The sequence below is a fragment of the Protopterus annectens genome, chromosome 9.part0 (genome assembly GCF_019279795.1).
Source record: "Protopterus annectens isolate FY-2018-M chromosome 9.part0, PAN1.0, whole genome shotgun sequence".
Classification (NCBI taxonomy): domain Eukaryota; kingdom Metazoa; phylum Chordata; order Ceratodontiformes; family Protopteridae; genus Protopterus; species Protopterus annectens.
Genome location: NC_056743.1, coordinates 1,924,095,829 through 1,924,122,670, shown reverse-complemented (window position 1 = coordinate 1,924,122,670; position 26,842 = coordinate 1,924,095,829). Strand labels below are relative to the sequence as shown.

At 41.3% G+C, this 26,842-nt stretch overlaps 1 protein-coding gene across 2 annotated transcripts in view; it reads right to left on the bottom strand.

Moving 5' to 3' along the window:
- WDR83OS (WD repeat domain 83 opposite strand) overlaps positions 1–26,842 on the bottom strand; it is a 287,886-nt gene that overhangs the window by 177,981 nt on the left and 83,063 nt on the right. For both annotated transcript variants that reach the window (XM_044084730.1, XM_044084729.1), the window contains exon 2: positions 4,318–4,423. In XM_044084730.1, the coding sequence (XP_043940665.1) occupies positions 4,318–4,423 (106 nt within the window). The remainder of the gene's footprint in view (positions 1–4,317; positions 4,424–26,842) is intronic.

The following is a 26,842-nucleotide window of genomic DNA, read 5'->3' as shown; positions in this document are numbered from 1 at the left end:
TGAGGTGGTAGTTGTTTGGGTGTCCGCTTTGGTGGCCTCTGCTTTTTTGGTAGATTTTTGATCAGAGCCTCCGAGTATGTCTTTGTGTGTTTATGTGTATGATTTGAAGTTGTGATAGTACTATGTGAGACTGGGTATGTGGTGTGTGTGGTTACCTTCTCCTCCTGTCTGGTCTTGCCAGTCCTATGTTGAGAGAGCTCAGCCTCCAGTTTGGCTGTATAGTTGCATCTCTCGCATGTATTTGTGTTTTGTGGGAGAAGGAGAGGGTTTGTCTGTGTACATGAGGCAAGTGTAACATTGCCTTAATATTCCCAGGTTCACCAGCTGAGCAGGAGAGGACACTAGCAACTGATCCCTCGACATGCTAGAAGGAATAGACAAAGAAACTTAAAAAAAGACTCCGGGGGATGTGGGCGATCGAGAAAGGGGTTTTAGGCTGGTGGGGTACTATCTATAATAAAAGTGCTATATCAAGGTGAAAAGTACTGTAGGAGCAAGTGCTAGGCTTTACAGATAGAGAATAGTCTACTTGGGAATCAAGTAGAGATGAACTTTTTAGTTATAGGATACGTTGGTTAGATCAGTAGTACAGTTCAAGGAAGGCTGTTTTAAGGGAAAATTTGAAGAGTGGACTTTAGGTAGCCCGAATAGTTTAACCTTGATTAACCGCTGCTCTTGTGTGCTCCTGTGGCAACTCACGCTAACGCGCGCTTTATAGCAGGGGGCTGGAAAAAACAGGAAATGACCCAAAATGGCCAATGAATTACTAGTTGCTGTCTCTAACCACTCCTCTGAGGACAAACAGGCAGCTCAGTACTCCCCACTCTCACTGGTGAGTAAAGAAACTTCCCTCTGGCCACACAAGAAAATGGAGGAACACAGGAACCAAATACAAAGCCCAGGGATCAGCAAATCTGGTCACTGGAACAACTAGCTAGGAAAGTTTGGAAAGCAGAAGTATTTTTTTGGTTTTTTTAGTTTTTTTTTTTGCAGACACAGACAGAAAATACAGTAAATGCTTTGTTATTCGACTAAATTGCTATCAAAGGCTAGTACACTTGAGTGTATTAGCCTGTTTGTTAACTTTTAAGCAAATCTTTAGCCAAGAAGTGCAATCAACAATTTAAGCACAGAAAAACAGGTAATATAATAGTAATATAAGCACAAACAGTGGTCGAAAAGCACAAAAGATCGAAAAAAGCAATAAAAAATGCTAAAAAATACTTATAATCAAGAAAGCCACTTTTTCTGCTCTCTGCTGCCTTAGGAACTCTGCAGGGGACCACGAGGAGCTATACCAAGTTCTCTAATGCCAGAAAAGCCCACACATACATACATACACACACATATTATATATATATATATATATATATATATATATATATATATATATATATATAGGGTACCTGTCAAATCTTCAAATGCTCAAAATTTCCAACGTTACATGGTAGAGACAAAATGTTCGAAATTTTGAGTGCTTGAAGACAGACTTTTAATGGCACCATACGGTGCAGCTAGGGAGAATTTCCCTTTTCTGCACTGAAGTACGGTCTCAGAGTTGTTATATTTAAGTAGGGGGGGTGTGAGGGGTGCAGGGGGGCTTGCCTACACTGTTACAGTGATTTTTTTCTGTGCTTTCTTTTTCTTTTATGTTCGAACATCCAAATGTCATATACACACACACACACACACACACACACACACATATATACACACACACGTGTGCGTGTACATATATATACACACACACACACACGTGTGTGTGTATATATATATCTAAATATATATTTATAGATATATGTGTGTGTGTATATAAATATATATATATATATATATATATATATACATATATATATACATATATATACACACACAAATATATATACACACAAATATATTATACATATATATATATATATATATATATATATATAGATAGATGTATAATATATGTGCGCGTGTGTGTGTATATATATATATATATATATATATATATATATATATATATATATATATATATATATATATATATATATATATAGATATATAAAAATGGATCTATATTTTATTTATTTATTTATTTTACATTTATTGACCGGGGTAGTTTAACTGGATATATGCCCATTTTCAGTAGAGGCTCGGGGAGAAAAGCTCCAAAAGTAACACAAAGCAGTACTAAAAAAGCAGCCTTAACAATAAGCTGAATAATAAATGATTACAAAGACAACAAAGCAGTAGTAACAGGAAGAAAATATTACAAAATATTGGTATACAGGACAAAATAATGCATTTAAGAATAAGATGCAACAGATGGTTTACAGTAAATAGTACATGATGTTCACAAAAGGTAATTAATTTAAGTATCCTAGATGACAGTACGCCTTTCTGAAACAGCAAGCAATATTGAGTTAGCATACAAGTAGGATCATGGAGATAATAGTAGCAAAGACAGAACATTAGTGAGGGTTGCTGCAGGGGCATAACCAATGTGTTTTGAGGTGTCTTTTGAGATTTTGTTTGAAGTGGGGTAGGGAAGAAAGTGAAGTTAGTTCACTAGGTAGTAGGTTCCAGTTTTTTCCTGCAGTGTTAAGAGAAAAAAGACATGATGTAGAGTGCATGCAGAGTATCACAAAATCGAACTTCCAAAATGTCAAACACCATAACTTCGAACTTGGAAGATCGAATTCGGATTACATTGAAACTTCAAAACAGCAAATTTTTTCCCAGGGAAAAAAATTTGCTGTTCCGAAAAACACACAACACAATCACACTAAACACCTTCAAAACCTACACTAAACCTAACATACACCACTATCTATGCACTATCCTTAACCCAGCCCTAACCCGAATGTCCGTCAGTATCGCACACTTACCTGACCCGCGCCCTAACCCTGAAGTCCGGCAGTACCCATACTCTTACCTTGACCTGGTCCGAAAACTTTCGAACTACCAAGTTTGTCCTTCTGGTATTCGGCGCTCTTAACATTCGATTTCATGATAGGAACATATATATATATATATATATATATATATATATATATATATATATATATATATATATATATATATATATATATATAGAGAGAGAGAGAGAGGATTCTACTTTATATATATATATTGGAGGGATCTTTGCATATTTCACATTACATATATATACCATTGGGACTTATTATTTTGGTTGTACTTCTGTCATTAGAGGGTGGGGTTTAATAGGGTGTAATGGTAGGATTAAGATTGTGTCTTTTTGACACACTTATCCTCTTTATATTCACATCAGTGGACCTGTTTTCTTTTCTTTTATTTAAGAAATGGGGATGTTCACATGTTTATGTATACATTTGAGTTTATAGGTGTGGTTTAATGTCAGGCATTATAGCATTTATTAATGATAATCATAGTATTATTTATTTAAGCTAGTGCTTGACAGAGACATACATTTGAGCATTCACATTTCTGTTCATGCTAATAGTTGATTTATTATTTTTTAATTTTATTATTTTTATTATTACATGAATTAGTAATAAAAACTTTAATCCGTAGCCTTAATGTGCTCGGGTTAAATGTTTAAACTTTTGTGCACTGTTTCTTTAAGGAGTGACGTTTTGTATACGCATTGAGCGTATATTTAAATCTGCCTTTCATATTTTTGACTGCACACTGAGGACGCTGTGAGCGAAACCGGCCACCGGTTTGTGTTATGGGGCTGTGATAGTCCTAATAAATTACTTTCTGCTTGAAGCTGACTTTGCGATTCATTTTTCTGAGTGCTGGGATTGTTTGTGGAATATATATATATACACAGAGAGAGAGAGAGAGAGAGGATTCTACTTTGTTTCGTTGAATCTCATTTCACCCCGACCAGTTCACTGAAAACTCAAATTACTGAAAACTCATTTCACTGAACTGCATTTAGTACATAGGGCACTGTGTAGAGTACTGTAAGGCAAGTAAAAGGTATATGCTCTTTTCCCCACTGCCGTGCAATCCTGGAGATACTATATATAGTTGGGGGGGGGCACAGCCCCCCCATTAGGGGGTGTGGGGGGCATAACCCCCCACTTAGAGTACATATTGTCTTCTGGAGAGAGTTAGTCATTGGTGGTGTAACTATGCATGTCTACTGTTTAAAATGTATTGTTTTGAACGTTTTGGTAAAATAGAATATAAAACATATCTCACACACATCACACATCACACATCACACATCACACATCACACATATATTCGTATATATGTATGGCATTTCTAAAAGGTTAAAAGGAGGCCGGCACAATCTGCAGTAATGAGACCCTGTGGTTGGTGGAGTTTACTGCTTACCTTTAACATCAGCCCACACATACTGAAAATCATGCCCAGCAGGTTCATGTAATCAGGGGTCGGGTCCTCGAGTGTTGGATTATTCTCTGTAGATGGCGGTTTATACCTGTGGAGAGAAAATATAAAAACTATTACAAACTATGCATTTTTTATTTATGCAACTAGGTTGTCATCTATCACCTGATCCTGCAGCGTACCAGAATACTTGCGTCTTACTCATGCATTCTACATCAGCATATCTTAGTGAACCTGTTTACAACTCAGTTTACATGCTTCTCTGGTACGGGCACTAAAAACAGCAAAGAATGGGAAGAAAGGTAGAAGGAAAGGCCTGGGCAGATGATGTCGCAGCAAAAGGTGATCACAGCAACACTAGAACTAAAGAGGGAGGATGGTACTTTTGGTCTCCATTTTAGTCTGCTATGGAATAATCTACCCGAAAATATTAAAGGAAATACACCAATGAAGTGAATTCAAAGCTACAGCAAAACTGCACACAGAAATGGTAATGCAGACATGGAGTCACATAACATCACACGGCTTGGAGAGTTCACCAGCAGTCACTTCTCGCAGCGAACATGTTCTAGCTATAAAATGTGGTTCTAGAGTAACCCAGAATCTACTCATTACTAGTCATATTACTATAAAATGACGATATTTACATATATGCATATATTATACAGTCACATACTTAGATGCGCACACATACTGCTCATTAAAATGTATTCATGTTTTTTTTTTTTAATTATTTTTGATTTTCAATAGTATAAATAATTTCATACAGTTCTAAAAACAATGTAATGCAATACTTTAACACAAATTATATACAGAGTCCAAAATAGTTACCAAATCTTCAATAATATTACATTTTGTCTAATAATTTTTTTAAGCTTTATCCAGGCAATTTGTTTGAGAGTCACATTTGAGGAGTGTAACATAGCTGTTTGTAATTCCCTGCTACAAGTAATCTCAGTAAGAGATATAAATTCATTAAATGAGAGGTTATTTTTACATTTCCAATTTCTAGTGATAATTTTTCTTGCTATAGCAAGTAGAGTCCAAAGAAGGTTCATTTGATTCAGTGGAACATACCTTAGCATTGGTGCATTAAAAAGTATCATAGAATTAGAGATATCACATCTGTCCGACCACAAAGCTTTAATGAGATTTTTAAACTCCATCCAAAATGTTGTTCTTGTTCTGCATTCTAAAAACATATGTGCCCAATCGGCATCTATTAGCTCCTCACATCTCCAAACATATATTAGTATCTTTCTTGCTTATTCTAGTGGCTTTTTGTGGTGTAATAAAACTTCTATGGATAAATTTCCATGTAAAAACTTTTCAATATGTGGATGAAGATGTATAATATACAGATTTAAGAATTAAAGTTTTATCATTCTTATGTATTTGTGAGTTATTTAAGTTGATCATATATTTCCATAAATTGTCTTCAAATCTAAGAATGTTAAAATCTTGACAACGAGACACCATTATTATAACCTATACTGGTGAATTCAAAAAGGATGGATAACTTTTTGGGAAGGTCTGTTATACCAGAATAATTAAATCTTTTAGATTCCGTTAAAATATATTCTCTGAAGGTTTGTACATTTAACCAGTTATTTTGGGAGACATTATACCTGGCTAAAAGGTAAGTAATGTCATGGATATTATTATTTCCTAAAAACTGATGCCAGAATATTAAGCCATTTTCTTCCATAGTTTTTATTTTCACCATGTTGAAGGAGTCAGAACATCCCTTAGTTAAGATTATTGGAAACAATAAAATGGACAAATTATTATTCAAAAGGTTCTTATTGTTACTTTGGTTGTGATATCACCGATAAGTTCATACAGGATTGTATGTTACATGACAGATTTTTATATATATATATATATATATATATATATATATATATATATATATATATATATATATATATATATATATATATATATATATATATACATATACACATACAAATAGATAGGTATATATCCATTTATATGTATATATATATATATATATATATATATATGTATATATATATATATATATATATATATATATATATATACACACACACACACACACACACACACACACACACACACACACACACACACACACACACACATGCATACATACACACACTTTTTATTGTATTCTTAGCTAGGTAGGATTCGATTTTATGTAATATAGTAGCTTAAGATTTGTATTATTCTAGATTAAGCATAACGAAATAAGAAATATGTCATGATACAAGTTTAAGGACAACTTTTTTAAACATTTGATAATTACATTATTCACAGTAATAGATGCTTTCACATTACAGAAGTTTAGCACAATATTTCAGTTATCTCTAAGTCACTTATGTAAAGGGAATACTTAGATAAGCTTAGGACATAATTTGATATAGAGATGAAAGAAAACAGAACTATTGTTTATAAAATGGATATATCAAACAATTCTAGAAATAAGTAAGATAATATTGAAATGATATTATAATGAATTCGTAATAAAATGAAAAGCTGAAAAAATAATAAATTCTTAAAATAATATTTTAAATATCATTTAGAAATTTAATATACAACTTCCGTTATAATTACTTCTACATATTCAATTACAATTTTTAATAAGAGTTTTAGGTCTTTCTTAAAATTACATATATTAGTACTCTATGTACAGAAAAGATTACATTCTAGGGTAGTAGTCTTAATTCAATCATTTTATCTGTCACATAGTAATATTTATTCATCCCGGAGAGTTAACAGGTTGTAGTTTGTTGGTTCAATAAAATATTAGGTAGCAGCATTGGAGAATGATAGTCTTGAGCACTAAGGATGACAGAGGGTGGTATTGATGAGTTACTCATCAATCCAGGAACTAGATGTTCCACGGGTAGATTTGTATATAGTTATATTTTCATTTTCTCTGAACATTACTTGTTAATTAAGTTCTTTGTTTTTTGATGCCTGCTTTATCCTTTTCAGAGTTGCCCCAGCACTTAATGGATGTAAGGCACAGAATCACACATAGGTAAGGTGCCAGCCCATCACAGGCTATAATACATCTACAAGCAATTTACAGACTTGCTAATCTACCTGTTGGTGTGTCTGTAGGATGTGGGAGGGAAACCTTCTAGTGAAAACCAATGCGCATACAGGGAGAAGACATTCTGAACAGGAGCACCTCATCTCTCTCTCTCTTTCGGCTTTTCCCGGTTAGGGGTCGCCACAGCGGATCACCTTGTCCACTCATGATTGGCAGTGGAGTTTTAAGGTGTAGAGTTCCCAGCCCGGTGCCCAGCCTTCCACGGAAGGTACACACACACTCACGCCTAGGGCTAGCACCTCATGCTAGCATTTATTATTTGCCTGAGATGAGACTGAAAACAGTCTGTCGTAATCAATGATCTACCCCACTCAACAAAATAAAAAAAAATAAAAAATCTATGTAAAAACTTGCCATTTCTTTTGGTTTCTCACCAAAGTAGAGACTACCACAGCCATGTGAAACGATAAAACATCATTCAAGGTTGAATTTGAAAAAGTTAATGCTGTACTGGAGTTTTGTTGTTTGAAATATAAGATTACTACATTTTATCTACCTACTGTAAATTTCAGGTGTACATATTCACAGTGTCCAGACGCTTTTCTTCCCTACGCCTTCAATGAAAATGGGCGACATCAGCTGGACAGCCCAACTGACAAAAAAGAACAGACACAGAACGCAGTTCTGCATATATACCTCTGCACTGCTTTCTTTCAAAGGCAGAGTTACGCAGCTAAGCCAGTCTCTCTTGATTCTGAATCATAGCTCAAAAAAAATCTCCCAGAACCTGGACCTCCCCCTTCTGGTTCATCCCTCAGGGCCAAACTTTAACCACAGATGCTTCACAGACAGCCTGGGGGACTCATTTCCAACACCTTCAATCCCAGGGCAGATGGGAAAATCAATTCAGACAACACACAAATTGGAAAATAGCGGCAGTTTAAAAGTGCTTAGTAGCTTTCAAAGATCAGTGGAAACCTGGGGTCCTGCTTGTTAAAACAGACAGTACCACTGTCATGTGGTACATAAACAAGCGGGCACTCACTCCTACCCTCTGTCAACTAGCGATGCAGGTTTGGGACTTTTGTACAAAATAAATGAGCATTTGCTTCATTTGTGTTGTGTATTTGTGCAAGTTATAATGTTGAATTTTAATTAAAAATTAAAGCAGCTTGTATGCCCTTTTTTGTTGGAGGAGTCCTTCGAAATGATGCAGCTTAACAAATGCTCCATTATGTCCATTTATTTATGTTACGGTGAAATTTAAACAGCTGATTTTCAGGTCTTTTGCAGGATAAGAAGGGAAATTATCGTATTTTTTGTGCTGCTTGCAGTTTCAGCTGCAGAACATGTAAAAAGCACATTGATCACAGCAAGATAAACTTGCAGACATCTTTGTGCCCCTATAAGGAGAATAATTAAATGATACTGACAGGCGAGTAGCAACCTTTGGTTGCTAATGTGAAGTATGTACATTTACCACTAACTTGCGTTAGTTGATCAGATCCATTTTCTGTCTTTTGTTTACTTTGATATTTTTTCTATATTTTCAAATAACGGTCTCATTTTAATTTATCCTGTAGTAATTTTGTACAAAACCCCAAGAAAAATGCTCACTGTGTATAGTTGCTGAAGAGTTTTATTTTTCTGTCTTTTTAGTCTGTTTTTACATTGTTCATAGTATAAGTACTATGAGAAAGAATACAGGTTTGCATCCGAGTACTCTGCAAGAAAATGTAGATCTGTTTCATCAGAGCAGGTTATGGTATTTTTATCAAGAAGTCACATTAAGACAGGATTCAGTACTTTAAGTACATTTGTGTCAGCAAGTCACTAGTACTGTCATTGAAGTGCTGTAGCTGAGAAGTAGGCATGTTATTTTAGTCTTCTTGCAGCTATCTCTTACGCATAGGTTTTCCGAGATCTTTTTAGAGCTTCTTGTTGAAGTGTACTCTTCCTTCAGTAAATCATGAGTATGTACAGAAATGTCTATGACAGTAGGACACTGTAAGCACAGAGTTAACTGGATTTTGGCAGAATGTATGTGGGTTATACAGTCTGCCACATGTAACAGATGAGATTGCCTTTTTCTGTATAGCTTACCTCTGCCATGTTAGCATTTTCTGGGCTTTCATTGTGCATCCTTAAATTACGCCCTTTTCTAACTTAGCAGTAAATGAGCAGATATATCCCTGTTTTTGCTTAGTGTCTGAAGCCTTAGTTAAATATGAGGGGAGTGCCAGCAAGTATGGCCTGTTAATTGTTTTCCTCATGAGTGTGCTAAAGTCTCAAAAATAGAAGTTATGTTCTTACCATAACGTTCCATGTTAGTTGTCTTCTTCTCGCCTTCTTTCTTGCTGGATGGGTTCGGAGCCGACCTCGGCTCCGACTCGGCCACTCTAAAAGCTCGAGAGTTGGATCCACCGGCTCTAGGCTCCCCTTATATCCCACAATGCTAGGCGGTATTACCTCAGATCTCATTTGTAAGCTAGGCCCAGCCAATAATAAAAACCAGAACTACTGGAAATGGGAGAACCCACCTCTATAAAAAGGAAGGGAAGAAGGTGACCTGAAGCCTGATCAAGGAATATATGCACAGCAGAGCATATACCTATAGCAATAGAGGTGGTAGAAAGAGAGGTCACAATCAAACTCCTCTAGGTCTGTCCAGGCTAGGGGGAAGGAGGGTGGGACGCAAGAAAGAAGGCGAGAAGAAGACAACTAACATGGAACGTTATGGTAAGAACATAACTTCTATATGTTAAGTTGTCTATCTCGTCTTCATTCTTGCTGGATGGGACCGCGTCCCTAGCACCTTGTCCCGAGTGGCCTATCGGAACAGACTCTTGAGAACAGTGGAACCAAAGTTAGCTCTATGTCTAGAAGCTAAATCCAACTTATAATGAGAAATGAAAGTGAGGAGTAGCCCAAGTAGCCGCTGCACAAATGGTGTCAATAGGCAGCCTGTCTTGGAAGGCTATAGAAGTAGCCAAAGCTCTGGTGGAGTGGGCCTTAGGTTTGTTAGGCAGCTTTTGGTGTCTAATTTCATAAACAAAGGAAATCAGAGATGTTAGCCATCTGGAGAGTGATACCTTCGAAACTGAAAGTCCCTTTCTGCCTTCTGCATAAGAGACAAACAACTGGTCAGTTTTTCTGATCTGTTTGGTCCTATCCAAATAATACCTTAACTGACGATGAACATCTAGCCAATGCAATTTTTGTTCAGACCTGTTAGAAAAGTTAGGAAAAACACAGGAGGTCAATGCTTTGATTTAGGTTAGACAGAGGCTACTTTAGGTAAAACAGATGGATTGGTTCGTAAGGCCACCCTGTCTTTATGAAACAATAGATACGATGGTCGACTGCTGAGTACATGAAGTTCTGAGACCCTTCTAGCTGAAGTAATGGCTACCAGAAAGAGAGTCTTCCAGGATAGCAATTTCAATGAACAGGAAGCTGCAGGTTCGAAAGGGGAAGAATCAAAGATGTGAGAACTAAATTAAGGTCCCAAGAAGGAGGAGGATTTCTTATAGGAGGTCTGAGAAGAAAAACTCCCTTCAAAAAAGCTTTGCAAAGCTTGTGAGACATGATGGCAGAATCTGAAATGCCCACATGAAAATTAGATATAGCTGACAATTGGACTTTGAGAGTAGAAGGAGATGAACCTGCGGGAAAGAGTTCAGCTAGAAAATCAAGAACTATTTGGATGGGAGCAGTGAAAGGATCTAAGTCCCTTCCTTGAGCCCAATAGGCAAAACGTTTCCACTTACTAAGATAAATCTTTCGAGTGGAAGATTTATGGGAAGCTATCAAAATATCTCAAACAGTGTGAGATATTTGAGGAAGCCTGGCTAAGGTTGGAACTGGAGGAGCCAAGCAGTGAGGTTCAAAGATGGGAGGGAGCGATGAAACTGACCCGACTGATGGATCAAAAGATCTGGAACTAGGTCCAGATGCCAGGGTTGCTCCAACAGAAATTGATGTAGAAAGGGGAACCAAACCTGTCGAGGCCAGTAAGGAGCAATGAGGATCAATGAGGCCTTCTGAGCGATAGCTTTCTGTATCACTTGAGAGATTAGTGGGAAGGGAGGGAATGCATACAGAAGTCCCCGGGGCCAAACTTGGACTAGAGCGTCTCTGCTGGGCTGGCCTGGTAAGGGGAAGAGGATGAAATAATCTTTGCACTTGCTGTTTTGGGGAGAAGCAAAAAGGTCGCAGCAAGGCTGACCCCACTTGAGAAAAACTTTCTCCAAGATAGAATCTTTCAGAGACCACTCGTGAGGCATGAGGATAGCTCTGCTCAACTTGTCCGATAAGATTGGACTTCCGGGAATGTGCGTTGCTACCAGAAAACGCTGAGAAGAAATTGCCCATTGCCACAGTCTGAGTGCTTCTCGACATAGGGGGTAGGACTTGGTTCCGCCTTGTTTGTTGATATACCACACTACAGACATGTTGTCCATCTGAATTGCTATCGTTCCCAAGGGAAGAGAGTCTTGAAGGGCTTGCAACGCTAAAAGCACTGCTCTCATCTCTAGAACATTTATATGCAAGTGGCGTTCGATTGGTTGCTATATGCCCTGGACTGTTCTGCCCTGATAATGCCCCCCCCACCCGATCAGGGAGGCGTCCGTTGTCAGAGTAGCAACCGGAGGGGGAAGGACAAAGGGTCTTCCTAGGAAGAGCTGGGGGGAAGAAATCCACCAAAGAAGATGATTCCTGCATGCTTGCGTAATCACAATGGTGTGGGACATCGGAAGTTGCTGGTACGACCACTGTGTGAAGAGCATCCATTGAAGGATTCTCATGTGAAATCTGGCTAAAAGAAGTAGAGGGATAGCAGCCACCATAATCCCCAGTACTTTTAGAACCAATCTGACTTTGACTCTGTTGCTGTGGAATAGAAGGGAGACCAGTTTGTGTATGTCTGCTATTCTTTGGTCTGTAAGTCTTGCAGACATGTTGACTATCTAGATTTCCGCCTATGAAGGTAATAACACGACAAGGCGACAAAACAGACTTTTCGCAATTTGAGATACCTAACTTTTGAAAAATGCGAAAGGTGTAGTCTCTGGCAATCAGAAGAAGATGCTTGGTAGGAGCTGTGAGGAGCCAGTCGTCTAAGTATGGAAACACCTGGAATCCTTGACGTCTCAGATGAGAAGCTACCACTGCCATGCATTTGGTAAACACCCGGGGAGCAGTGGTGAGTCCAAAGGGCAGGGCTCTGAATTGAAAGTGACTGGTTCCCAGCCTGAAGCGGAGGAATCTCCTGGAGCGTCTGTTCATTTTTATATGATAGTACGCATCCTGAAGGTTTAGAGAGCACATCCAGTTTTCCTTTCCCAATAGGGGTAGGATGGATTGTAGCGTGACCATCCGAAATCTTGTTTTCTTGACAGACTTGTTCAAGATACTGAGATCCAAAATTGGTCTCCAGTCCCCTGTTTTCTTTGGAACCAAAAAGAACCTGGAGTAGATTCCGGATCCTTGCTGGTCTGCTGGCACTGGCTGAATGGCTCTTTTTGCAAGCAGCTTTGAAATTTCCAATGCTGCTAGATCCCTTTGAGCGGGTGGAACATCTGGAAGGGATTTTCTGGATTGGTTTGGAATGCGAAAGAACGGAATGGAATAGCCTTCGGAAATGATGGACTGTACCCACTTGTCTTGAGTTAGGGATCGCCAGGCTTCTGGGTACAGTGATAATCTTCCCCCGACTGCCTCCGAAGGTGGACAGTCGGGCAACACCTCAGGGATGCTGAAGGGCTTATCGGAAAAGGTTTCTCGATTGCCCTGGTTCTGCGGACCCCCCCTGCCTCTAGGGCGACGTTTACCATTATTGTTCCCCCCTCTGCCTCTAGAGGGGAACCGACTCTGTGCGTCAGGCAAAGTTCCTTGAGATTGTTTGCGGAACCACATCTATCCACTTTTCTGGCCTTTGGGGTAAGGTCTAGGAGGAGTAGAAAAACTGACTCCGACGGCAGAAAGTTTTGCCATCTGTCTCGCACCTTGTCAAGGTTTCTTTCACTTGAGGACCAAAAAGAGACGATCCATCAAACGGGGAATTAGTGAAAGACGTTTTAAAGGGGCCCGCAAAATTGCACAGCCGCATCCAGGCATGCCGGCGTAAGGCCACACCTGTCCCTGCGGCTCTGCTCGCTCCATCAGCCGCATATGAAAGGAGGCGCATGGAGGAGTTAGCTATAGAATTTAGGGTAGCCAGCTGAGTGTTCATCTTATCCTGAAAACCCGTAGCTGTAGGATCCTTTAACATCTCACTCACTTCCTTGATCAGGTCTCTTTGAAGACGAGTGAAATGACAGAGGTAGTTCAGCGAACGCATAGCAAAGGTCGCCGATGAAAACATCCGCTTCCTGTACCTGTCCATAGACCTAGATTCCTTGTTAGGAGGATGGACAGGCACCGAAGGATCAGCTAGCTCCTTCTTAGTGGCAGCAGCTACCACCATAGCATCCACAGAAACTCCCTTAGTCAGAAATTGCTTATCTGCTGGTGCTGTGATAAACTTTGAAGGTCTCCTGGGGGTAGGGTCCACAGAGTCAGGAGCCGTCCAAGCCTTTTTAGCTACCACCTGCATGAGGGGTCAAGGGGGCACCCAGGAGGTGGAAGGGCGAGAGCCAAACGCCTCAGGATACACAGATTCATCCTCCGAAGGGTTAAGGGTTGGCCAATTTCCCCTCTGTTTCAGGATCTCTAGAATGTCTGCAAAGGAGACATCTTCAGAAGGGGAACGGGGAACCCTCGGAATCCTCTAAATCTGTGTCAGAGGTGACAGACTCAGGTGAGTCTATGTGCTTCCTCTTACACTTTCTCTTCCTAGGGGGCTCCCCTGCCAATTCAGGAGAGGCCTTGGAAGAGGATGAGATCCCCACAGGGGATTCTTGAGGAGCTGGCTCTCTGCGGTCTGGGATGAGGGAGTGAGTAGACATAACCTGAGGCACCGAAGAGGGAGGGGCGGACAGAGCAGACTGTGGAGTTGAACCAGGTTCCAACACACTCCGCATGACCTCGAACGCACCTCTGTCAGGCAGAGCCAGAGGTCCCCGCTCCAAAGCTGAAAACCTCCCTCGGCACCGACAGCGATGGCTCCGAGGCCGATGTCGGAGCCGAACTCACCAGCGCCGAAGCACCGAGAGGGAGAGTGGGGTCGGACAAGGGTCCGATGCCACTCACCCCTCGAGCCGACGAGGAAGTCCGGCAGAGATTCTTCCAAGGAAGAAATCGGAGCCGACGACGGAGCCGAAGACAATTGTATCGGCTCCGACGGTATCACAGTCTCGGGTCCGAAACGCCCCGGCTCCGAGCTCAAAGGAGTCGGAGGAGGAATATTCTGAGAAATAGGGTTGAGCATCGACTGATGAGTCGGGCTCTGAAGCATCTGGGCCAGTGCCTTGGACTTAAGAAGTCGACTCACTACCCTCTGAAGGTCATGGTCCGAAAGCCTCGAAGACCTAGAGGAGTGCGATCTATGGCTCCATTCAGACAGCAGGGGAGAAGCTGGAGCCGAGGGACGGTGACCTTGACCTCTTCCTAGAGGTCGGCTCCGAAAGCCTGATCAGAGCCGACTTAGCAATTTCCAAAACCTCGGCTCCAGCCGGAGCCGAGGGAACCACCGAAGTGGAAGTTAGAGTCTCATCGGCTCCAGCCGGAGCCGATGCAGGAGTAGACTTAGAAGTCTTAGGTGCCGACTCAGTAACTGGAGCCGAAGACCTAGAAGCCTTAGAGGGTTTGCCCGAAGATGCAGTCGGGGGACCCTCAGGCTTTAACAAGCCCCGTAAAATAAGCTCGTTCTTTCTTTCCTGCAGGACTCTAGGGCTGAAGCCATGGCATACAGCACAAGAGTCCTGCAGGTGTAAAGGTCCCAGGCAGTACACACAAGAAGTGTGACCGTCTGTCAGAGACATTTTCTGACAGCACGAGTCACACTTCTTGAAGCCTGAGACCTTCAAATCCTTAGACATGACACAAAACAAGTGCAATCACACTCAACACAAACACACCGATTACACTGTACAGTAAGTAAAGGTAATTTAAACTAACTTAAACGGATTTAAAGATAGTAGTTTAGAAATCTTAAGTCCCTACAGAAAAACACACACTCTGAGGGATAGGAGGGCCCGAAGGCCTAAGGGAAGAACAGATAAGTTCTTGTGGTAAGGAGTGGGAGAAAAACACAGGAAAGGGAATAGAAACCTTTAAAATAAGGGGATACTAACCAAAAAACTAATTTAAAAGGGGTTTACTAAGTTTTTAAACCTATTTGGTACACTAACCTGGAGCCGGTAAAAGCAACACACCTCGATAGCTGTAGCGGCAAACGAGATCTGAGGTAATACTGCCTAGCATTGTGGGATATAAGGGGAGCCTCGAGCCGGTGGATCCAACTCTCGAGCTTTTAGAGTAGCCGAGTCGGAGCCGAGGTCGGCTCCGAACCCATCCAGCAAGAATGAAGGCGAGATAGACAACTTAACATCTAACGTTTGCTCATAAATTCAAAGCATTTCTTTTGTCTTGTAAATTATGGACTTGGGGTGTGCTTATTTGCTTTCAGGTATTCAGTGTTCCAGTCTCATTTCTGTAGTGTTGAAAATGAATAACTTGGGAAAGGATACTTAAGCAAGACAGACTCCAGAGTGTAAAATTGGACATTCAGACAGGAAGATTTAACTGTGATAGCTGGAGGCAGTGGTGGTTTGTATCGGGTACTTTAGCAGTGCTAATGAGTTTGTACTTGTTTAACAAAGTTAACACTGTTTGTTATAACTCTGCTTGCTAGTGTTTAGTGCCTGGTGTTAATCTGCAGTTTTGCAGAATACGTTGTGGGGATTTTGTGTACAGGAGGCCAGTGCTTCTTTACAGTGGTTATAGAACCCCACACCATCACAAGTACTTGCTCTGTGAAGAAAAGGGACTGAAATTTAAGAAAAGTTTTATCTTTTCCCTTGTAATACTTGTACCTTGACTTTGTGGTTTTTCATTAGTGGAGCATGGAATTCTTGTTATGCATTTTAGAAGACTATCCCATTTAATAAGGATGGTCCGGGATTTCAATGTCAGTGTGTGCTTTTAATGTTCAACTCCTACACACCAAGCAGTTTTGGAAAGTTGCACTGCTAGCAGTCTGGATAAGCTTTAGATCAATAAAAGCAAATTTTGAGCATGCGTGCGTGTGTGTGTGTGCGTGTATGTGTAGGTGTATGGGGTAAATAATAAAAAGTAAAAGTAGCAGTACTGCACAGCAAAATACTTCCTTTACAGTAATAAATCTGACGCGAGCCCGTCAGTAGGTAATTTTCTGCATTTTTTCCACAGATGTTCCCTTCTGTTAGAAGCAGCACAGGGAAAACATTTAGTAGCAGCAGTGTTATTTCAGCCCCGCTTGTGCTTTCCTATTACTGCTAGCACTTTTTCCTGAATGTTTGTTTTGAACTGCTAACATATAATTTTATTATTTGTAGAATTATTATAATCAGCATTCGGTTAGCTTGTGTACAACATTTGGTGACTGCTTTCTCCAGTATTATCTTAAGGTTTCAGCTGGTATCGTGTGGTATCGTGGTATTGGTTTGACAATTTTACATCTTCACAATAATGGACAAAAAAGTAGCAGAATTTCCACTGGTGTTCACTCTGCATGGAGAGTAACTGAATTGTTCTGTCTCTTGCCATTGTGTTTAATGTAATACTTGGTAATATCAGACCCAGTTATGAAAATATGCAGAACTGATGACAAACCATGGTTTCCCTGGCAAAGCATCCTTTATGGCCGCCTTCTTTACATATTGGCCTTAATTACTCTCTCAAGGAAACCAGCTAACAATATTGCGACACATAAGGGAGCTGTTCCTGTTGGACAGAAATTCATATAGTACTGTTAAAGGAATAGTGTGGTAGTGGCAAATGTATAGGATATCAAGAACTTGTACATAATGAATTGAAGTAATCATCATGTCACAGCTGGTAAAATCTATATGGCCTAATGAAATTTTCTGGAGTTTAGGATGCTCTGTTTGCATAAAGGGCTAAAGCCCTGACTGTGACCCAGGCAGCCCAAATTGGCTTACTGGTTTTGTGCTTCTGGAGCTGGTGTGGAGGAGGGAAGTAGTGATATAATTTTTGGATGGTGTTGCAGAACATGTTTGGGGTGGAGAGTAGAGACCCCATGGAAGCGCTAGTTTCAAGGGGATTAGAACGGTCTTGAGGGCTCACATTACTTGTGGAAGTGAGATTCATACCCTTGATGATGCCCGTGGAAGTGAGATTCATACCCTTGATGATGCCCGTGGAAGTGAGATTCATACCCTTGATGATGCCCGTGGAAGTGAGATTCATACCCTTGATGATGCCCGTGGAAGTGAGATTCATACCCTTGATGCCCGTGGAAGTGAGATTCATACCCTTGATGATGCCCGTGGAAGTGAGATTCATACCCTTGATGATGCCCGTGGAAGTGAGATTCATACCCTTGATGATGCCCGTGGAAGTGAGATTCATACCCTTGATGATGCCCGTGGAAGTGAGATTCATACCCTTGATGATGCCCGTGGAAGTGAGATTCATACCCTTGATGATGCCCGTTGTACTTCTTAACTAAGTGTTACTGGGTATGCTTAGTGTTGCAAAAAATGAACTATCACTGATGAATGCCCCCCGACCAAAAGGAAAGGTACTAACTAGTAGGCAGCAAAGGCAAAAACTTGGGGATGGGGGGCACTCGCATCTTGAGTTAGACAGTCAGCCAGTTCTAAAGCTAGAATAGTTTTGTAAACTTCTACTGTTTTGTTACTAATGGATACTGTCAGTTATGTAAGAAGTTCAAAACGTGTATGGTGTGTGTGTGTATGTGTATGTATATATATATATACACACACATACATATACATACATACATACACACACAGTTACATACACACACATATATGTGCGTGTGTGTATGTTTATACATACATACACACATATATACATATTATTTTTATTTGACATTTGTTAACCGGGAAAGTCCGACTTGGAACGAGCCAATTTTCAGCGGAAGCCCGGGGAGAAATGCTCCAGATGCATGTCTTTGTAACGTGGGAGGAAATCGGAACATCCGGAGGAAACCCACATGAATGCAGGGAGGACTCCCCAACCTGGAACAATAAAAAAGAACTGCACTGATTGCTTAGAATGTCGATTCCTTCAAAGGAAAGAATAGACATTCGACCACTCACCATCCTGAAAAAAGCATCCACTACGAGGTGGAAATAGTCCTACCGTTTTGCAGGACGGGAAAGCACCTCTGCACCCCCCCACAAACATATATTTTGACTCCAAGATCGCACTATAGTGAGGAAAAGGGTAATTTTCCTGATCCCCACTGTAGTGTGATGCCCTTCAAAATACAGATGCTTCAAACTACAAACACAATCTCCTTATCAACGTTTTTGCAGGGAATTGTATGCCAATTCATTACACTCCCAGAAAATGTGTTCCCATTTACCTCTTTCTTCCACATCACACCTCCAATATTTGCCATCTACCTGAGGAAACATTCTTTGGAGTCTACTTGGGATATAGACATACCTATGTAAATACTTGCAAAGATCCTAAATCTAGGCTTTGTTGCATATTTGGGAGACATGCATATATCCCCCACTGTTTATTTGTGAATTGCTTATCCAGTCTCTCTTCCCAATCCTTTCTAACCTCCTCCGACTGATTTTAAAGTTATCATGCAATACTACATATGCTCTACTAATTATTCCTTTTTTAAAACCAGCTTCTGTTCTAGACTCTACTAGCAGCTCTACAAATGCTGGTCTTTCACTTAGGATCCCCCCATTTCTTTCTCTTTGCCTATACTCTGGTATCAATACTTAACAGGTAAGGCAATCTCTAGCCTTCAGTCCAAATAAATTTTTGACCTCTTCTCATTCTATTACCTTTCCCCTCTAATTATTTGTTCACCTAGGTTCTTTTGTCAGTTTTCTCCAATAAAATTCCAGCCCACTCTTGCCTATTGTCTGCATCACCAAGTGCAGACATCCCTATCGACAGAATCTCCTTTCTCCATCCCCGTGTTGGCTTAGTTCTTGGAATACTTTCAGTTACTTTATGAATATATTCTGTATGGCTGCTGTTATTCTCCTTGAGGATCTGCATCCAAAATCCCAGTTTCTCCTCGTTTCAGGAGCCCCCCCCTTTTCATCATTATCATTTTCCACTTTTCTACTTGTGCTTCATGTGGGAGCCTCAACTGTGTAGCTCCGAAATACCCTTTCATAGGTGTGTACTAGGCTAATGACCCTGGAGCTTTTACAAGCCTAACCCATAGAAGTACCCCGGCCTTAGTTCCCAGTGGCTCAAGCAGAGCCACTGGAGTGATCCCAGTGTGAACTTTGTTTCCCTAGCTGGAGTTTTTTTTTAATCTGTCCATGTAGGATGTGTTTAAGGCCTAGGATCTTCTTTGTGAGGTACTTTTGTGGCCTTTCCAGCTGTTGCATGTGTCTAGTGAGGTACATGCCAAATGGGGCATTATACTCGATGATTGGTCTAATGAGGGAAGAGTAGAGAGAGATGAGGGCCTCTGTTTTCCTGGATGCAAGACCCTTGATAATGAGATGTGCCGCATAGGACAGCCTGACCACAGTGGCAATGTGGTGGTCAAAGGAGATGTTACTATCAACCTGTGTCCCCAGATCTCTTATAACGCCTTCAGTATTCAGTGGGCTCCCATCGATGTGGTAATTACTGAGAACTGAGTTTTTCCCAAAGGGGATGACGACGCATTTTTTGGCATTAAGCTTAAGGCCATGGTTTCGACACCAGTTACTGGTCTCAGTGAGGCCTTCCTGTAGGATGTTTACATCACTTGGGGAGTTAATAATGGCTCCCAGCTTGTAGTTGTCAGCCAGAGTCCCTCCATGTTGACCTGGACTTCGGAGAAGTAGATGCCAAACAGGAAAGGACCCAGGACTGATCCCTGTGGGACTCCACTCGTGACTGGTCGGCAGTCTGACTTGGAGTCCACTACTTTCACATTGTGGGTTCTATTTGTGAGCCAATTTGCAACTCACCTAGTGATATAGGGGTTGACTGGGGCTATATTACACAATTTAAAGAGATTAGTGGAAATATTAGAGGGACACCGACTACCTCATATAGGACAGGTAGAAATCTGAAAGATTTTTTAGTGAAAACTAAAATTACTTTTCCTGAGGTAAAAATGAACAAAAATCTTAGTAAATATGGAACAAGTTGTTGTGGAAGGTGCAAAGCTTGCAAATACATTATACAAAGTTTTAATAAAATCAACAGCCTGGATTTTCAAGCTAAGGGCTGTTTTAGTTGTAATACAGAGGGCATTATTTATGTTCTAAGTTGCCCTTGTCGCAAGTTTTATATAGGACAAAGTAAAAGGGCATTTAAGGTTAGATTGTTGGAACACTTAAGAGACGTACATAATAGTAAAAAAGAAAGCTCTGTAGCGATGCACTTTATCCAGGCACATGGAGGAAATAGTGAAGGATTGAGGGGATCCATTTTAGAAAAAAATTAATGTTTATACACATGGAGAAGAATTTTTAAAAAATAAAATACTATTTAAAAAGAGTCTGTTTATATTTTGAAATATAATACAATGAAATGCAGAAATTAATTGGAGATCTTTATTGAATAATGTTAAGTAATTGTTTTATTATTTGACTGATGTGGATATATAGGCAGGTGGATTGTTTGTAATGGTTATACTCGTTGAAGGCAGACTTTGCCAAGACATCAAAGTAATAAACTGTGTGGATTCTTCGCCTGGTGGCCTTTTTATCTGGTTTTTGTGCTTTGTGGATTTGTGGTTTATATAGGGGTTGATGCCTAGTTTGGTGAGTTTATCAATAATTCCTGACTGGGGAATGGTATCAAAGGCCTTGGCCAGATCGAGGTGGGCTGTATGAACTGCCTTGCCCTCATCCACAGCACTGGTGACCATCTCAAAGAAGTCAACCAGGTTGAGCAGGCATGATCTACCTTTCACAAATCCAAATTGCATGGGATCTAGAGTTTGGAAATTCCCTATATCCTTGTTAATTAGGTCCATGATCATGTGCTCCATAGCCTTACACATTAGACTCCTCAGGCTAACGGGGCGATAATTCCCAGGGCCTGTAGTCGCTCCCCCTTTATGGAGAAGGAGGACTGCAGCAGTGCACCATTCGGGTAAGGACAAAGCCTGAAGTGAGGCTGTGACTGAACAGGGCACACATATGTGGTGCCAGTTCACTTTGTAGTTCATGTAGAGCACATCCAGATATTGTTGGGTCTCGTGTAAGCTGTATTCATGGCCTTGGACAGTGCAGCTTTAACCTGTGCTGCAGTAATGCTGGGTGCCTGGCATTCCTTCGGTATTGTGACTGGTCCTTTAGGGGGGTACACAGGGGTAAAGTTGGCATTGAATCTGTTGGACAGTATGTTGGCAATATCTGTTGGCTTAGTATACGCGGTACCATTGTGCAGTAACTTCTTGACATAACTATAGAAGGCTATGTGGTTGCTTTTAGTGTCTGCTGCAACTCTGCCTTCATAGCTGGCTTTAGAGGTTTTGATGAGGGATGTCAACTTTTTGTTGAAGCTAATAAGGGAGTTTCTGCAGTTCTGGGACTTCACCTTTTTCTGCAACAGTTTCTTCCTTCTGTTGTAGGGTTTACTAATGGCAGGGGACCACCAGATTGGCTTCTTTTTTTTTTTTTTTTTTTTTTTTTGGAGGAGAGCGTCTTGGTTCTGTTCATAGGTAGGTACTAGGCTATTGGCCCTAGGGCCTATATAAGCCTAGCCAAATGGTACCCTGGCTTTTGCCACCCAAGAAAATTATTTTCCTGTGCCCCTGTCGAGCAGAGCCACAGAAGTGATCCCCGGGGTGAATTTCCTATCTCCCATCCAATCATCAAGATTTTTCTTGGAGAACGCTAATGAGGAGCTTTGTTTGATATAGATAGGTAGTTTGTTCCAGAGTATGGGACGTCTCTGGGACAGGAATCTATCCCTCCAGCATGTTCTGTTTATTGCAGTGACAAGGTTTAGGTCCCTAGAGCATGTAGCTCAGAGGGATTGGGATTTCTTTAAGTGGAGCATGTCCAACAGCTCTGGGTTTGACATAGCTTTGTATGTTAGGCAGAGATCGCCTCGGAGTAGGCGATATGCAATGGAGTAAAGCTGGAGTTTTTTTTTTGAGACAGTCTGCGTGGGGCATTTGTTTGAGGCCAGTAATCCTCTTTGTGAGGTATTTCTGCAGCCTTTCCAGTTGTTGTAGATGTCTTGTGAGGTACATACCAAAAGGGGCGTTTGTACTCTATAATGGGTCTAATGAGTGATGAGTAGAGGGGAACAATGACCTCTTTTTTCCTGGATGAGAAACCTTTTGTGATGAGGTGTGCCATGTAGAAGGATTTCCTGACTACTGTGGCAATGTGATCAAAGGAGAGACTACTGTCCACCGGTGTCCCAAGGTCTCATCACACTTGCAGTTTTAAGTAGACTACCGCCTATGTGGTAGTTCATGGGTACAGAATTTTTACCAAAAGGGATGACAGTGCACTTTTTGGCATTGAGCTTGAGGCCATGGCTTTGACACCAGGCATCTGTCTCAGTGAGGCCCTTTTGTAGGATGTCTACATCATTAGGAGTTTTGATTATGGATCCTAGTTTTCAGTCATCTGCAAATTGTGTTAGCCAAAGATATTCTGTGTTAGCCTGTACTTCAGAGAAGTAGATACCAAACAGGAGAGGACCCAGGAATGAACCCTGTAGTACTTCACTTGTCACTGGTCTAAAGTGGGATTTAGAGTCTGCTACTTTCACAGTGTGGGTTCCGTCAGTGAGCCAGTTGGCAACCCATCTTGTGACATAGGGATTTATACCTAGTTTAGTGAGTTTATCTATAATTCCAGAGTGGGGGATGGTGTTGAAAGCCTTGGCGAGATCTAGATAGGCTGTGTGAACCAGCTTACCCTCATCTATGGCTTTGGTGACCGCTTCAAAGAAGTCTATCAGGTTTAGGAGACATGATCTGCCTTTTACAAACCCAAACTGGGTAGGGTCCATAGTTTGGAGATTACCAATGTCATTGTTTACAAGTTCCATGATGATAAGTTCCATACCTTGCAGACCAGGCTCGTCAGGCTAATGGGGCGGTAGTTCCTGGTGTCTGTGGTGGCTCCCCCTTTGTGGAGTGGGATAACTGTTGCCGTGTGCCTTTCAGTGGGAACAAAGCCTGAGGTGAAGCTATGATTGAACATGGTACTTGGGTGGGGTGCCAGTTTGTTCTGTAGAACGCAGCCCAAGATGTTGTCAGGTCCCATGGATGCTGTGTTCTTGGCTTTGGAGAGTGTGCTTTTTACCTGTGCAGCCGTGATTACAGGAACTTTGCATTCTTCCGGTATAGAGATGGGCTCTTTAGGGGGTGAGAGGGGGTTAAAGTTAGCACTGAACCTATCTGCCAGGATGTTGGCAATATCAGTTGGTTCTGTATATTTAGTGCCATTGTGCTGTAACTCAGAGCAGATCTGAGTGTTGCCATTGAGATTCTTGACATAGCTATAGAATGCTTTGTGGTTGTCTTTAGAATCCGTAACTAGCTTTGGAAGATTTTATGAAGGATCTCAGCTTCTTACGGAGGCTGACCAGGGAGTTCCTCCAATCATGGAATTTTACTCTTTTTTGCAGCAGTTTCTTTCTTCTGTTATAGAGTTTGTTTATGGCAGGGGACCACTAGATTGGCTTCCTTTTTTTGGAGGATAGCACCTTGGTTCTGTTAGGAATTGCATGACCCATGCACTCGTGTAAGTGCTTATACAGTGCATTTGTATAGGATTCAGCAGTCGTATCTCTAATGTCCGTCAGCATGGGTGTCGTGAAGTTTGCCACTTCTGTCTTAAGAAGCGTGAAGTTGGCTATGGAGAAATTTTTTACGGTGGTTTCCCTAATGGGGGGGTGGGGGTGGGATGTGGATGTCTAGGGTGATTAGCTTGTGGTCTGAACTGACCAATGAAGAATTGACCTCTGGTGTGGAACACCGGTTGCCCATGTTGGTAATGACCAGGTCTAGGACACTGCTGCCCCTGGTGGGGGTGTGGATAAGTTGATCCAAGGCGTTGGAATTTATGAATTCCAGAAAACGTTGAGCACAAGAGTTGGTACACGAGTAGTTTTCCCAGTTAATGGTGGGGTAGTTGAAATTGCTCATTATTAGGGTGTTAGGTTGTACCCTAACATTTTCCAGTGCATCAAGAAATGAGGAGTGGGAATCCTGGGGCATGGTGGGGGATCTGTAGCAAGCTACAATCTGGATTGCGGTCTTGCCCAGAGTTAGCTGCACTTGGATAATCTCGGATGCATTATGCTGAGCAACTAGCCTGGAGGTGTGGATATCCTTAATGAATATGGACACACCTCCTTTAGTGTTTCGGTCCAGGTTAGGTGGCCGAAAGGTGTGGTATGAATTAAAGCCTGGTAATGCAGGGGTGCTCTCTGGAGCCTTGAACCAGGTCTCTGTCACTGCACAGATGTCAATGTTCTCCATTTTAAGGAGGGCCTAGAATGACTGCATGTTGAGTTTTACACTTCTAGCATTGAGTAGCATTACCCTCAGATTTTGCTTGCTTGTACCTGTTGCGGTGGTGAATTTGTCATTTGAACCTTGCCTAAAAAAGGCACTTTAGGGGTGGCAAGAGCCTTAGCCAGTATCCGGAACCCCAAGGGCAACAGGTGCAGGCCATCTCTGGCAAAGCATCGTGGTTTGTCGATCATGTCATCCCAGGCAGACAGATACTGGATCCCCTTAGAATGACACCAGAAGCTTAACCAATTGTTGAAGTCAATCATTTTGTCCTTGTACTGTGGTATTATTCTGGGTGATGGCAGGATGCTACTCAGGGCTAGGGTCATACCTGCCTGGGCTACAAGATCAGACAACTCCATGTCTCTTTTCATGTAGTCCAGGGAGGTACGTCTCAGGTCATTCCCACCAACATGGACAATGACAGTCATATTTGCACATGTTGTGGAGTGACCCGAGTGCGTGCGTTATGTGGCGGATCCTGGCAGCTGACAGTAACTTTCTCCTTGTTTAGCCTCGTGAGTGGAACATCAGTGTGCCTGACTATAGAGTCACCCATGACTAGAGTGTTGGGTACATTGTTATGACTTATGGGCTGTGGTTGAGTGGCACACTGAGTTTGTGGGCGGTGTGTCATTTGGGTCATGTTGGAGGGTGGAGGTTGCTTGCGTTTCTACTTTGGAGATCCCTGCTGCTTGGGTAGACTTTTACTGAGAGGCTCCGCAAATGTAGGTGTGTGTTTTGTGTTTCTGTGTGTGTGTGTTTTGGTGGTGTAAGTTTTGAAGGACTATGTGATGAGTGTGGTGTAAGTGGTTACCTTTTCCTCTTGACTGTCTAGTCCAGTCTTGGGTGAAGAGAGCTTTTCTTCCAGTTTGGCTATACAAGTGCATCTCTCACAGGTTGTAGTGTTGGGTGGTAGGAGGAGAGGATTGTCTGTGTACACGAGGCAATTGCTGCATTGTCCCAAGATGCCCAGATTCATCAGGTAAACAGGAGAAAACACCAGGAGCTGACCCTTGGACATGTCTGGATAGGTGCTTATTTATTAAGTACTAAAAATGGTTTTCCTCTAGACAAGTGAGGAAAGTTGAGTGCTGTATGAATTTATAGCTTATTTAGTGCTTAGAATGAGTTCTGAACAAGTGCTGAGCTCAAAGAATCAGATTTGAGTGCTGAAACTAAAAAAAACTGGCTAGGTCTACGAAACACAATTAAGCTAGGCGGCTTCCCTCCAACACAGAAAGTCTTGGGGGCTCAGGAGCTTACAAAAAATCCTGGATACAGCAAATCTCTATCTGGACTAGACAACTTACAGAAAAGGAAGGAAAGAAGCTTAGAATTTGTTTTTTTTTTTTTTTGTAAAGGGGAAAGGAGTAGCAGAAACTAAGTGGGTTGGCCTTCTCAAATGTTCTCCCTGGATTAGGTAGAATGAGGTAATTACACTAGACTGGGAGGAGTATCTCAGATCAAATTTACAGTAGGGGTGGGCAACTGCAAAGCCACCAAATATAAGAACAGGATACCAATTGGGGGGGGGGGGGTCAGAACAAACAAACCCAACCAGTTGCTTAACAATTGTAGAAAATTTCTAGTTAATACTTCACACACAGTGAAACTAGCTAGAAAAGTATGCAGTAGACAATAAAGTGCTATAAATAACTCGTAAAAATAAGCAAAAAAACAGGCTACTTCATGTTATCACAGCTCAGTGCCCTTCTTCTGATTAGCTCAGTGTGAAATGGCAGAAACACTCACAAGTTAACTTCTTAAGTAATAAAGTTGAAACCTGAAACAACTTTAAAAAAAAAGCTTGAAAGAACCAATGAGGTGCTTACTCCAAGCCGTAGTCCAGGTAACCCCAA